The sequence below is a fragment of the Fringilla coelebs genome (genome assembly GCF_963513975.1).
Source record: "Fringilla coelebs genome assembly, chromosome: 11".
Taxonomy (NCBI): domain Eukaryota; kingdom Metazoa; phylum Chordata; class Aves; order Passeriformes; family Fringillidae; genus Fringilla; species Fringilla coelebs.
Window position 1 is genome coordinate 8,232,908 of NC_140037.1, and position 12,163 is coordinate 8,245,070.

Below are 12,163 nucleotides of genomic sequence, written 5' to 3' on the forward strand. Positions count from 1 at the left end.
AGAGCATCCCCAGCATCCCCAGCTGGCTCAGATATCCCCAGTACCTGGGGACAGTGGTCCTTTAGGTGCAGGTGCTTTGTGCAAGGGGTAGGTGAGGGCAGGAGCTGCCTTTGCCATAAATGAAGGCACTTGTCAATTTTTTCCATCTCTTGGGTCTGTCCTGAGCAGTGCTGGGGGCTCAGATGGAGCAAGGACCTCCCAAGTGAGCTGTGCTGGCACAGGCTGCCCTGCCCAGCCTGCTCCCAGCAGTGCACAGCACCTCACTGGGTGGGTAACAGTGAATCCCACCCCAACAGCTTCCCTGGCAAGCTGATCTTCTCCTCGGGACAATCTGGGAACTGGGAGTCACAGTGTCTGCTACTAGATTGTGCTGTGAGGTTGTATGTGTCACACAGATCATGTCTGAGTTTTATTTCTCTTTAAAGCAAAGATCTTTTTTAGCATGCAAATAAATGCTCTCCTAAAAGGGAAGGCACCATCTGCTCCTAAGCACAAATTTAATTTTCCAAAGGGTTAGGTTTAAATAAGATCCACAGTCTCAGAGTGGTAGCTGGGGGAACCTGTAATGGGGTTTGGCCCTTTTGGCATCTTGCTGGAAGCAGATATTTTAATTTATGGCAGGGAGACACACTGCCTACAATGAAAGAGTTCTGGCAGCTGGAGACTCCCAAACTCCCTGTGCTCCTCCCGAGGCCCTGATGGTTGAGCAGCTGCTTGCAGGTGGGCTCAGAGCACTGACATGCACACAAGGGATCAGAAGGACATTGTTGTGGGTCCCTCATCCTTGGGGAGGGGAGTCAGCAAGCAGGAATCACAGCTGCAGCCTGACACTCTCCTGTGCTCAGCCATTTGTTGGGTGAGCTGGAGCAAGGCTGTGCAGCCGGCTGGTTTTTCACTGGCAGTGCTGGGAGCACCAGCAGCTCCCCAGTTCCACCAGTGCAGGGCCCAGCACAGCCCAGTGCAGCTCTGGTCCCCATCAGCTGGGCCAGGGGCCCTCATTCTCTTTGCCCCTCTTGCCTTGCAGCCCCTGGTGTTGCTGATGGAGTGGCCTGAAGCCACCAACTTCGCCTGCCTCATCGCGGGCTACTGCCGGCTCCTGGTGGACTCCAAGAAGATGATCCTGTCCAGGGCCCCCAGCCAGCCACCCCCACCTCAGATTATCAAGGCAGGTACGTTTCAGCCTCTGCTTTCTGTGCCAGCCCCTCGCCCAGCCCCCTGCCCTCCCCGTGCTCAGCACTCTGCAGCATCAGGCAGGCGAAGGCTTTCTCTGACACCTCCCCTCTGCTCCCACCCACCTGCAGAGCCAGCAGACTCCCTCTTCAACCAGGAAGCAAGGAGCAGGGAGACAGGTCCTCATTTTGGGTCAGCCAAAATGACTTGTGGTGTCAGCTCAGCCCCTAAGCACTCCCCGTGGGCTGTGCTGGCAGCTCAGGAGGTGCTGTTTGAGGAGACCTGTAAGGCTGCCAGCCACGAGCTGGGGCTCACAGAGCAACCTGTGCATCCCCTGGCTGGCATCCTGCTCCCAGCTGAGTCTGTGAGCTCAGGGGCTGCATTCCTGCTGCCTCTGACACTGCTGCTCCCAGCCTGGGGGTCTGAGCCTCAGGGGCAGCCCTGTGAGCGTGGCTGCTCTGCTGATTGCCCAAATCAGGAAGGCAACTTGGCTGTCCCAGCTTTTCAGGGAGCAGAAGGCTGGTCTGGACACAGCAGGAGCTTCCCAGCACCAATGCTGTCCCTAAAGGATGGATGGCAGGTGTGAGTCACCCTCCAAAAAGAGCAATGATTCTCAAGAGTGATTTCAAACAAGAGCCAACCATGAGCCACCTGCTGCTGCTCACATCCAATATATTTTGTATAGGAAACATAAAATATGGGTTTACTGGCTGGAGATGGGCAAAAGACCAAGCCAAAGTCACTCCCAGACCTCCCAAGTGACACTGCAGCTCCAGAGAGCTGTGACAAGTCCTCAGTTCAGCTGCCAGTGTCAAAACTCCCTTCTCAAGATGGGCCTGGCTTGGGGAGGTGGGAGGAGTGCAGAGGGTCTTTGGGAAAGCACTTGGTGCCTTTGAGGAAGGCACCCAAGCGTGGATTTGGCACCTGTGGGAGGACACACTCACAAGAGGGATCAGGAAAGCATCTGCAGCCGCCTCAGTGAATCCAGGAAAGGCCTGGCAGGTGATTTTGGTGTAAGTATAAGCAGTTTCCTCTCCTTTCTGCCTCTGTGCCCCTGACTGACAGCTGTGCCTGTGCTCTGCTCTGGTTGCCCTATGGAAATGTCTTTGATCACATTTTGCTGTGAGCAGAGGATGTTTGCAGCTGAACTGGTTTAGCTGTCATCAGAGTGGTCCTTCCCTGGCTTCTGCCACCCTGATGTGGGCCACAGGGACACAGGGGACACGTGGCTGTGGGGAGAAGGGGAGAGCATCCACTCCCAAGGGCTTGGAAGGAGGCTAGCAGCACCCACAGTTCCTGGCCTCTCAGGGGATGTCTCAGCATGTGCAAGAGGTGTTTTTCCACATTCTAGCTACTGTGACAGTAGCCAGATCTTTTTCCTGAGGTTTTGCTTCAGGGTCTTCATCCAAACCTCTACCAAAAAGAGTTGTAGATCTTGCCCTGCTTTTGTCAGCCTCGAGTAACCAGTGTAACCCTGCAGGGGTGGGAGTCACAGAGTGGGCAGGACAGCAGTGGATCTGTGCCAGCCCTCTCTGGGTGGCCTGGTCCGTCCTCCTGGGTGCAGTGAAAACCTCTGTGACCTGTGGAGTGGAGCAGTTCCCTTGCAGACCCAGTGCACTCAGCCCAGCCACTCAGACACCCTTCAGGAGGAGTGGATTTAGGGTGTGCTGGGCAAACAGTCTGCTCACAGTCCTGCTCTCCTCAGGGCTGCAGGCTGAGCTGTCAGAGCTGGGCGGATCACAGGGAGCAGGGATGCTGATCATTAGCACATCCTTGCAGGAGAGAGCCCCACTGGGATGAATTAAGCTAGCCCAGACTTCCCAGGCTGCAGGCAGACTGTGCCAGAATCTTAAATGTAAAATCAAGCCTTGGCCCATGCTTTTACCTAGAAGAGGAGCACATCCATCTTCCCTGAGGCCCATTAGAGCCTCCTGCTGAACAGCAGACATTTTTAGAAATGCACACGCTGTCTGAATGTTGTCAGTGAGATCCATCTCTGCATTTCCCTGTGGAGCCATATGCCACAGCCCTGCCCTCCACTGTGCCATGCTGGAGCTACCCAGGTGATTCACCTCCCTGTCCCTTCTTCTCCCCACTCTCACCACCAGCCATCATCAGCCAAGCAGCTCTGTGCCCTTAGCTGCTCTCAGCTCCTTGTCAGGCAGTTTTCTCCTTCCTGAGCATGCAGCAGCTGGATTTTGGATTTTAGGGGTTTGGCCCCATTCAGCAGCAGGCCTTGGCTTGGCATGGGCAGCCAGCAAGGCTCTGCCTCAGCCTTTTGCCACCCTTCTAGAGCCCACACATCCCCAGCTCTGGCAGCCTGGTGCTCCCTCACCCAGCTGTCATTTCTGAGCGCTGCCATGGCCAGGCATCAAAGACATTTTGTTTTTATTGGGATTTTAGCATTGCAGGTGATGAACAGTATAATACAAACATGTGTTTGGGGAGACAAACTGTCCAATTTGTCGAGCTAATGAATTTAATTAGGATTTATTTGATTGAATTTCTCCTTGGTCAGACAGAACCTGCATCCCCTGGCTCTCGGCACAGCTGCACAATCCAACCTGCAATGCAGACAGATTCCCCTCCAGAGGGATGGACCTCTGGCCAGAAATTCAAGTATTATTTCAGCCACTTTCCCTGCACAAGGGAAGAAGGGGAGGCTGTCACTGGGAGATGCTTAACAGCAAGAGCAGCAGGCTCTGTTATAGCCAGCCTGATCCACTAGCTGTCAGCCAGATAGAAATAGCACATGGATCACAGGCAGTGAGGGACAAGGGGCTGTTCCTGCCACTGGAACACAGCCAAACTGCAGTGGATGTCTCCCCAAAAAGCAATATTACTCCACTTTTAGTAGTCTCCTGATGAACACTGCTTGGTGTGGCCAACATTACCCAAAAATGGCAACAATTCCTTCTTGCCTTATTACATGTGAGCTGGCAGGCTGAGGCTGGAGGTCCTTGCTGGAGCAGCTAGGCTGCAGACACAGCTGGTGGATCAGTGATGAGCACCCACATCCCTGTGTCCCAGGGTCAGCTGTGCTCCTCTGGCTCTGCCCACCCAGCAGAGGGATCGAGCTCAGGGACCTGTCCTGGGACCAGGACTGTTTCATGTCCTCGTCAAGGACACCGTGGATTGAGAGCAACCTCAGCAGGTTTGCAGAAGACACCAAGCTGAGTCATTCAGTTGATTCAGTCATTCAGCCTGGGGGACACAGTGACAGCCAGAGGGACCTGGACAAGCTCCAGCAGTGGCCTGTGGGAATCCCATGGGGTTCAACAAGGCCAAGCACGAGGTGCTGTACCTGGGGCAGAGCAACCCCAGTATTGATCCAGGATGGGGGGTGAACAGATGGAGAGCAGCCCTGCAGAGAAGGACTCACGGATGCTGGGGGATGAGAGGCTGGACAGGACCCAGCCATGTGCACTCACAGCCCAGAAAGCCAAGTGTGTCCTGGGCTGCAGCAAAAGCCCTGTGGGCAGCAGGGGAGGGAGGGAGGGGGTTCTGCCCCTCTGCTCCACTCTGGTCAGACCCCACCTGCAGTGCTGCCCCCAGCTCTGGGGTCCTCAGCACAGGAAGGACACGGAGCTGTTGGAGCGAGTCCAGAGGAGGCCATGAAGATGATCAGAGTGCTGGAGCACCTCTCCTAGGTGAGAGAGTTGGAGGTTTTAGTCTTGAGAAGAAAAGGCTCCAATGAGGCTTTTAAATAGGACTGGTAGCTATAGGACAAGGGGCAGTGGCTTTAAATTGAGATTAGATTCTGAATAGATACAAGGATGAAGGGTTTTATGATGAGATTGCTGAGGTGTAGGCACAGGATCCCATCCCTGGAAATATTCAAGGTTTCCTTGAATGTTGGGCATGGCTCTGAGCTGCCTGACCTAGTTGGTGTCCCTGCTCACTGCAGGGGGATTGGACCAGATGGCCTTGAAATGTCCCTTCCAACTCCTTCTGTGGTGCAGGACATTTCTCCTACCCTTGTTCCTGGCAGACAGGCCCAGCAGGTTTTCCAAAGGACAGCCAGGTGGCCTGCCTGTGCTGCAGGGAGCATGGGTGTCCCACTGGAGGGCAGAGAGCACACGGGTGTTTCTCCAGGGTGAGCAGGAGCTTCCCCACGCTGCCTTCCCTCCAGCCGGGTGCTGCTGCTAATGTGCCTGTTGTGGTTTTGGTTTAGATTACATCAACGCACACAACTTCCACCGGCCTGCCACGGCAGGGCACATGGGAAAGAAAGAGAATGGGCTGGTGGGTGGCTCTGCCGCTGTCACCGGAGCAGCCAGGGCTCCTGCCAGCAGGGCTTCGGACTCGGAGCTCATCCGCTTCTGCTACCTGCACATGCGAGAGCAGAGGAAGGAGAGAGAGAGCGGCACGGATATCAATGAAAACCTGATCTTTTTTGAGGAAACTCGTCCCAGGACCAAATCTGACCCTACTTCCAAAAGCTCTGGCCAAGGCTACAACGGGGCAGCGAAGGAGCACGAGGCGGATGGCCTGGAGCAGGAGAGGCAGGGCAGCAGGGCCAGGGCACACACCATAGACACGCACCTGCGCGGCGACGCCTCCCACCTGTACTGCGAGTCCTGCCAAGCCAAGATCAGGAGCCGGCTGGCCTCGGGCACGGCGGGCAAGCCCGGCAGCACCCGCGACACCACCGTGGACCTGATGTCGCTTCCCCCTCCCGGGAATGACGAGGAAGAAGACGAGACAACATCCCTGCTCCCCGCCATCGCCGCTCCCCCTCCTGGCTTCCGAGACAACAGCTCCGACGAGGACGACCCCAAGCGCCGGGCAGCTGCCCAGAGCCAGGAGCAGGGCCGGCACCTCTGTGGCATCCTCTACGACGAGATCCCGGTCACCCTGATTGACAACGTGCAGCCACGGACCGTCCGAGACCACGCCCAAGAGCTGGACGATGCCCTGGTGTCCACCCTGCAGGCGCTGGAAGCCCTGGCTGCTTCAGAGGATTGTCCTCATCCCCCACCACAGCAGACAGCAGGTATTTTAGTGGCTGTGACTCCCTTTTTTCCCTATAGCCTTTCTTTCCTACGAAACATCCTTCCCTTTAGTCTCCTCCCATCCTATAAGTGACTGTGAAGCAGCTTCTAGTAAAAACTAGGTTGTGGCAGCAGGCTGTAGCTGGAGCAGCCAAGTTGTTGCTCAGAAGAGTTCTAAGAAGCTGAGGTGGGACTCCACTCCCTGACAGAGGCTGAAGGAGTCTCTTGGTTTATCCCAAATCTGCCATGTGCCAGGATGCTGGGGCGAGTCTCTAACCAACCAGTGCTGTGAGCTTGAGTTCCTCCCCACTGGGACCCCCCTCAGCTGGGACCTTTGGCCGTCGGTCTCTGCAGGTTCCCACCCAGGTTTTGCAGTGTGTGAGCCCTTCACAAAGCAAACCTGCTGCCAGATGGGTGACTCTGGGACCAGCCTGCTGGCAGCACAGTCCTGTGTCCCTCTTCCCAAATTGGTTGCCCTACTCACTGTGGCAGAGTACCTGTTGCCCAATTTTCCTGCTTGTGCCAGACACATCCCTATAGCTCTGCTACCACCAACAATAGAAAGCTTCACAGGATCTTTTCCTGGGCCAGAAGCTCTTGCTGAATTGAGCTATCAAGCCAGCTCAATGCTGACAAAGGGATTTCCCTTGCAAGCCTTAGCTCTTAGTTGTGAGAAGTCACAGAAGTTTCTCCAATGTGCCCTGCATTCCTGGGACCCTCCTGCTGCAAGGAGTTCCCCTCTCCTCCACACAGCACTGTGGTGTGAGGTTTGTCGTGGGGTTGTCTTTGTGTCCCTCCTCAGGTCTTATTGTCCTGGCTGCCATCACTCCTGAGTCATCCTTGGACTCTGGCCACGAGACGAACTCCTCAGAGCTGACCGATGTCTCAGAGATGGTCTCTGCTATGAAGCAGCACCAGAACGCAGCCTACTTCCTCACCCAACACCTCAACAAAGAAAACCTCCTGGCCAGGAAGGACTTGCCTTTCCGAATCCAGAGCTGTGCTGCCCAGGCTGTTCTCACCTCCCCCTACCCCCTGGGCCGCCAGGACCCCTCACTGAAGCCAGCCTTCTCCACCCAAAGTCCCAGCCTTACCAACTGCAAGAGCAAGCAGGAGCAGCAGCCCGGGGAGCGGAGCTGCGCCTCGGCCGCCCAGCCAGGGCTGAGCCCCCAGCTCAGTGAGCAGAGCAAGGGGGCTTCTGTGCCAGGCTCTGAGTGCAAAGCTGCAGGTCACACAAAAGCTGCCTTTGAGGTATCCCTGCAGGCCACAGCAGCCCCGAGCAGGGAGCAGGCACAGGATCTACAGGAGAAGGTGCCCAAAGAGGCGCAGCCGAGCTCCAAGCTGCTCCTGGATCAGAAGAGCAGTGTAACTCCAGCCATCGTTTCAGCTGCTCTGCAGCAGGTGGCAAATGCAAAAGCCTCAGCTCCTCAAGTGGGATCAGCCTTAAAAGAAGACCAGAACATGAATGGTACCAGCAGCAAGCCTTTGACACTTAAAGGAGGCCCACAAACTGCAGAGACATTGTGCAACTGTCAGCAGCAGCAGGTCTCTCCACAGCAGCACTGTGAAGTTTCTCCAAGTCCTAAGGAAGCTCCTGGCAGTCAGGCTGAAGCTTTCCACCTCACCTCAGCGGGCGAGGAAATGATGTCCAGTAAGACTTTTGCCTCTAAAAGCTACCAGCAAAAAGTGAGTAGAGATGCTCCGGGAAAAGCTGCAAGCGGAGAGACAGGTCAGAAGGCAGGGGGGGAAGCCACAAGCCTCATCTTGCAGAAACACTCAGCTCCTTCAAACCAAGGACAGAAAATACAACAGGAAAGCTCGGCCAAAACCTTAAAAGCTGAGAGCAGCAACGTGCATTCTCCATCACCTGGTAGCACTTTCAGGAGCACCAGTGAGGAAGCCAAAGGGCCAATCCAGCTGATGCCCAGATCTGAGAGCCTGCAGATTAGCACTGTGCCTTCCAAAAAAGTAGAGAAAGTCCTGGAGGTAACCCAGCAAGATGCTGATGTCCCAGCTAAACCCAAAGCCCCAAAAGCTCCCTTCAGGCTTCGGAACCTGTTCTCTGCAACATTTCCCACCCGGCTGAAGAAGGAGACGGACGAGCGGCAGGCCCAGCTGCAGAAGGTGAAGCAGTATGAGCTGGAATTCCTTGAAGAGCTGCTCAAGCCAAAGAGCAAAGGTGACCTCCCACCACAGGAGTATCTGCACCCGCCTGCCCCTGGGCGCTGCAGCTGCCAGCTGAGGAGCAGTCCTGTGCAAAAAGTCCCAGGGATGTCCAGGGAGCAAAGGCGCAGCTGTGACTGCAAGCGGATTTGCAGGGGAATGAGGCCACCCCCCAACCAGCTGGTGGTACCAGAACTGGAGAGGCGAGGCAGGGATAAAGCTGCAGACGACCAGAAGCAGGTGGAAGCCATTAGGCTGACCAGCATGAGCAGCCCTTCCAAAGGCAAACGGATACGATCCACAAGTTTGGAGTCCCGAGACAACCGGTCAGATCCAGAGAACGGCATGTCCTGCCTGACAACGTGCACCTCCCGAGGGGAGTGCATGGGTGCACCCCACTACAGGAAGCTCTTGCGTCGCTACAGCGTCAGTGAAATAGATAAGACTGACAGGACATCCCTGTCCTCTGATGTCTACCAGAACATCTACACAACCAAGCAGAAAGGCCCCCAGAAAGAGCCTGAGCCCAGCATCCTCTGTCCTGGTCTGAAGAGCAAAATCCAGGAAGCCTCTGGAGTGGCTGACCCCTCTTACGTCCAGATAGCACAGGACAAAAAGAACCAGAAGGGTTCAGCAGTGTTCTCTGTCCAGGAGGAGATGTACCCAAGTCCTGCTGAGCTGCGGGATGAAGACATGGAGGATGAGAAGTGCTGCTCCATCCGGTACTGCTTCTACTACAGAAAATGTGATGTGGCAGATGATGGGAGCGAGAAGGATGAGCTGTCCTATTCCATCCCCATGCAGATACTCCCGGGAATGAAGCTGGACAATCAGATGGTCCCAGTCATGAGCAGGACTCTTCAGGTCCTGGACGCAACAGCCTGCAGCAGTCCCAACGAGAGCCAGACCCAGGAGATAGATTTAAGGACCTCTAGTTTTGAGGGGAGCTTGGCAAAGATCAACACCCTTCGAGGCCATGCCTACAGCTTCCCCAACGGGTTTCTGCAGGTGCAGCTGGACACCAACGAGCTCCTGACCATCCTGAGGCAGTGTGTGCTGAGCCCTGAGGTCCGGGACTGCAAACCCTACATCTCCCAGCTGGCTGAGTACAAGCAGGAGCTGGCCCTCAAGTTCAAGGAGTTCCGGGCGTCCTGCCGCCGCGTGGCCGCCGTCGACAAGAGTCCCACCCACATGCTCTCGGCCATCACGAGCAGCTTCCAGGTGCTAAGCAGCCTCATCGAGACCTTTGTGAGGCTGGTGTACGTCGTGCGCTCGGAGTCCCAGCGCCAGGAGCTGCTGACGAAGGTGGAGGAGGTGGTGAGAAACTACACCTTCCTGCTGAAGGCCGCCGAGGAGTCCACGGCCAGAACGCTGAGCCACCAGCAGACTGTGGAGCAGCTCGCCCGCCAGTCAGCCACGGTGGCCACGGTCATGAGCACCCTGACACGCTCCCTAAAGACATTGATCAATAAGTAAAGCCAGCTGTGAAGAACAACGAGGCAGTGTGTGCCAGGCCATGCTCTCAAATCTCACAGGTCTGGTGAGGATGCGATGCCCGCGGGCCCACGTTGACCGGGGTCTGCGGTAGCCAAGACACTCTTTGATCTCTGCAGAATGCATGGTTGTGTTGGTGGTGGGTTTGAAGGGTGAATTCGTGCCCTGTCACAAGCTGTGCAATCAGCTGGTCCAGGGGCTCAAGCAGCTTCTCTGCTTGTTGTCCCACACTGGCTTGTGGGTGACAGTACAGGCACCCCATCTCCACACCAGGGTGGTTCCATGGCACCTCGCTCCTGCAGACCTTTGTCACAGTTTGTGGCGGGCCAGAGAGCTATCAGGAGCTGAGCTGAGATCTCCTGGCTCCACTTGGGCAGTCTGGAGCCGAACCAGTGTCTTGCCACGTAAACAACTTTTCTGCCTCCAGGATCTTCCTGGCCCACAAACACAACGTAATTAGCAGGAGAAGGGATCTCTGGGGTGCAAGCCCCTGCTGCTGTGCCGGGGCTTGGCAAGTAGTCCTAGCAGGTTATGGCAGGTTGCCATCATGCTGGCACAGAGCTAGGGCACCCTACTGGGCTCTGCTCTCACAGCTTAGGCCCCAGAGCTCTAGTCCTGAGCACAGGCACTGCCTGTGCCACAGGCAAGGCTTAATGCCTGCAAGGGGGGACAATCCAGAGAACTACAGGACTGTCAGTCCGACCTCGGTGCCGAGAAGGTCTCGGAGCAGATGATCTTGAGTGCCGTGCCATGGCACACACAGGACAAGGGGATCAGAGCCAGCACAGGGCAGGGGAAAGGCAGGTGCTGCTCGAGCAGCCTGGCCTCCCCCTGTGACAGGGTGCCTCTCTGTGGGTGAAGGAAAGGCTGGATTTTAGTAAAAAATCTAACACTGTGTTCTTCACTGTGTTCTTCAGCATTCTCCTGGAGAAACGTGATGGATGGATGGATGGATGGATGGATGGATGGATGGATGGATGGATGGATGGATGGATGGATGGATGGATGGATGGATGGGCCCCAGAGAGTGGTGGGGAATGGAGTTAAACCCAGCTGGGGCCATCACCAGTGGTGTTCCCCAGGGCTCAGTGCTGGGGCCTGTCCAGTTTGGTGTCTTTTGAGGACACCCCCAGCCAGGTGACCCCAGTTTGGGGGAAGTGCTGTGCTGCAGGGCAGGAAGGCTCTGCAGAGGGATCTGGCCAGGCTGGGTCCACGGGCTGAGGCCAATTGTGTGAGGGTCAGCCAGGTCCTGTCCCGGGTCACACCAACCCCCTGCAGCTCCAGGCTGGGGCGGAGGGGCTGGAGAGTCCCTGATGGGAAAGGCCCTGGGGGTGCTGCTCAACAGGAGCCAGGTGTGCCCAGGTGAGCCAGAGGCCACTGGCACCTGGCCTGTGCCAGCCATGGTGTGGCCAGCAGGACCAGGACAGTGACTGTCCCCTGACTGGGCACTGCTGAGGCCACTCCTCAAATCCTGTGTCCAGCTCTGGGCCCCTCATGACAAGAAAGACACTGAAGGGCTGGAGCATGTCCAGAGAAGGGAATGGAGCTGGGGAAGGGTCTGGAACACAGGTCTGATGAGGAGCAGCTGAGGGAGCTGCAGGGGGCTCAGCCTGGAGAAAAGAAGGCTCAGGGGGGACCTTCTGGCTCTGCACAACTCCCTGACAGGAGGAGCAGCCAGGTGGGGATCGGTCTCTTCCCCCAGGTAGCAAGAGACAGGATGAGAGGAAAGGGCTTCATGTTGTGCCAGGGGAGGTTTAGATTGGATGTAAGAAAAATTTCTTCACTGATGGTGGTCAGGTATTGGAACAGGCTGCCTAGGGAAGTGATGGAGTCGCCATTCCTGGAGGGGTTAAAAAGACCTTTAGTTGTGCCATTTGGGGACATGGTTTAGTGATGCCCTTGGCAGTGCCGGGGGAATGGTTGGACTCGATAATCTTAGAGGTCTGTTCCAACCAAAACAATTCTGTGTTCCTCTTCTGGATGGCTGAATCCATACTAGAGACCCTGCAAGGAACCCAGACTGATTGATCTTTGACCACTGCAAGCCAGAAGGTGGGCTAGCAGCTGAGGGGAGACCACTTTCACACCATTCTCCAGAGGTTAGGTCCATGCCCCCAAGGCTCAGCCCAAACCCTCTCCTATTTCTTTTCACTGTGACCATCAGAGAGATCAGCTCTGACTGTGAGCCAGGCAGGGGCTGTCCTCCTTGCCAGGTGGTTGGGGTTCCTCTTCTGTCTTCACCAGGCTGACTGCCATAAGAAGCATTATTTAGTTCTCTGAGGTGGTTATTTACTTGGAGTTGGGCTTTTTTGATTGTTTTGGGGTTTTTGTTTTCACTCCTA

The 12,163-nt window shown here is 56.0% G+C and overlaps 1 protein-coding gene across 1 annotated transcript in view; it reads left to right on the plus strand.

The window, feature by feature from the left end:
- FRMPD3 (FERM and PDZ domain containing 3) overlaps nt 1–9,803 on the plus strand; it is a gene marked incomplete at both ends in the record, with an annotated part of 32,629 nt that extends 22,826 nt beyond the window's left edge. The window contains 3 exons of the mRNA XM_084213184.1: nt 1,025–1,169; nt 5,345–6,166; nt 6,967–9,803. Of these exons, the coding sequence (XP_084069310.1) occupies nt 1,025–1,169; nt 5,345–6,166; nt 6,967–9,803 (3,804 nt within the window). The remainder of the gene's footprint in view (nt 1–1,024; nt 1,170–5,344; nt 6,167–6,966) is intronic.
- Nucleotides 9,804–12,163: the final 2,360 nt, after the last annotated feature.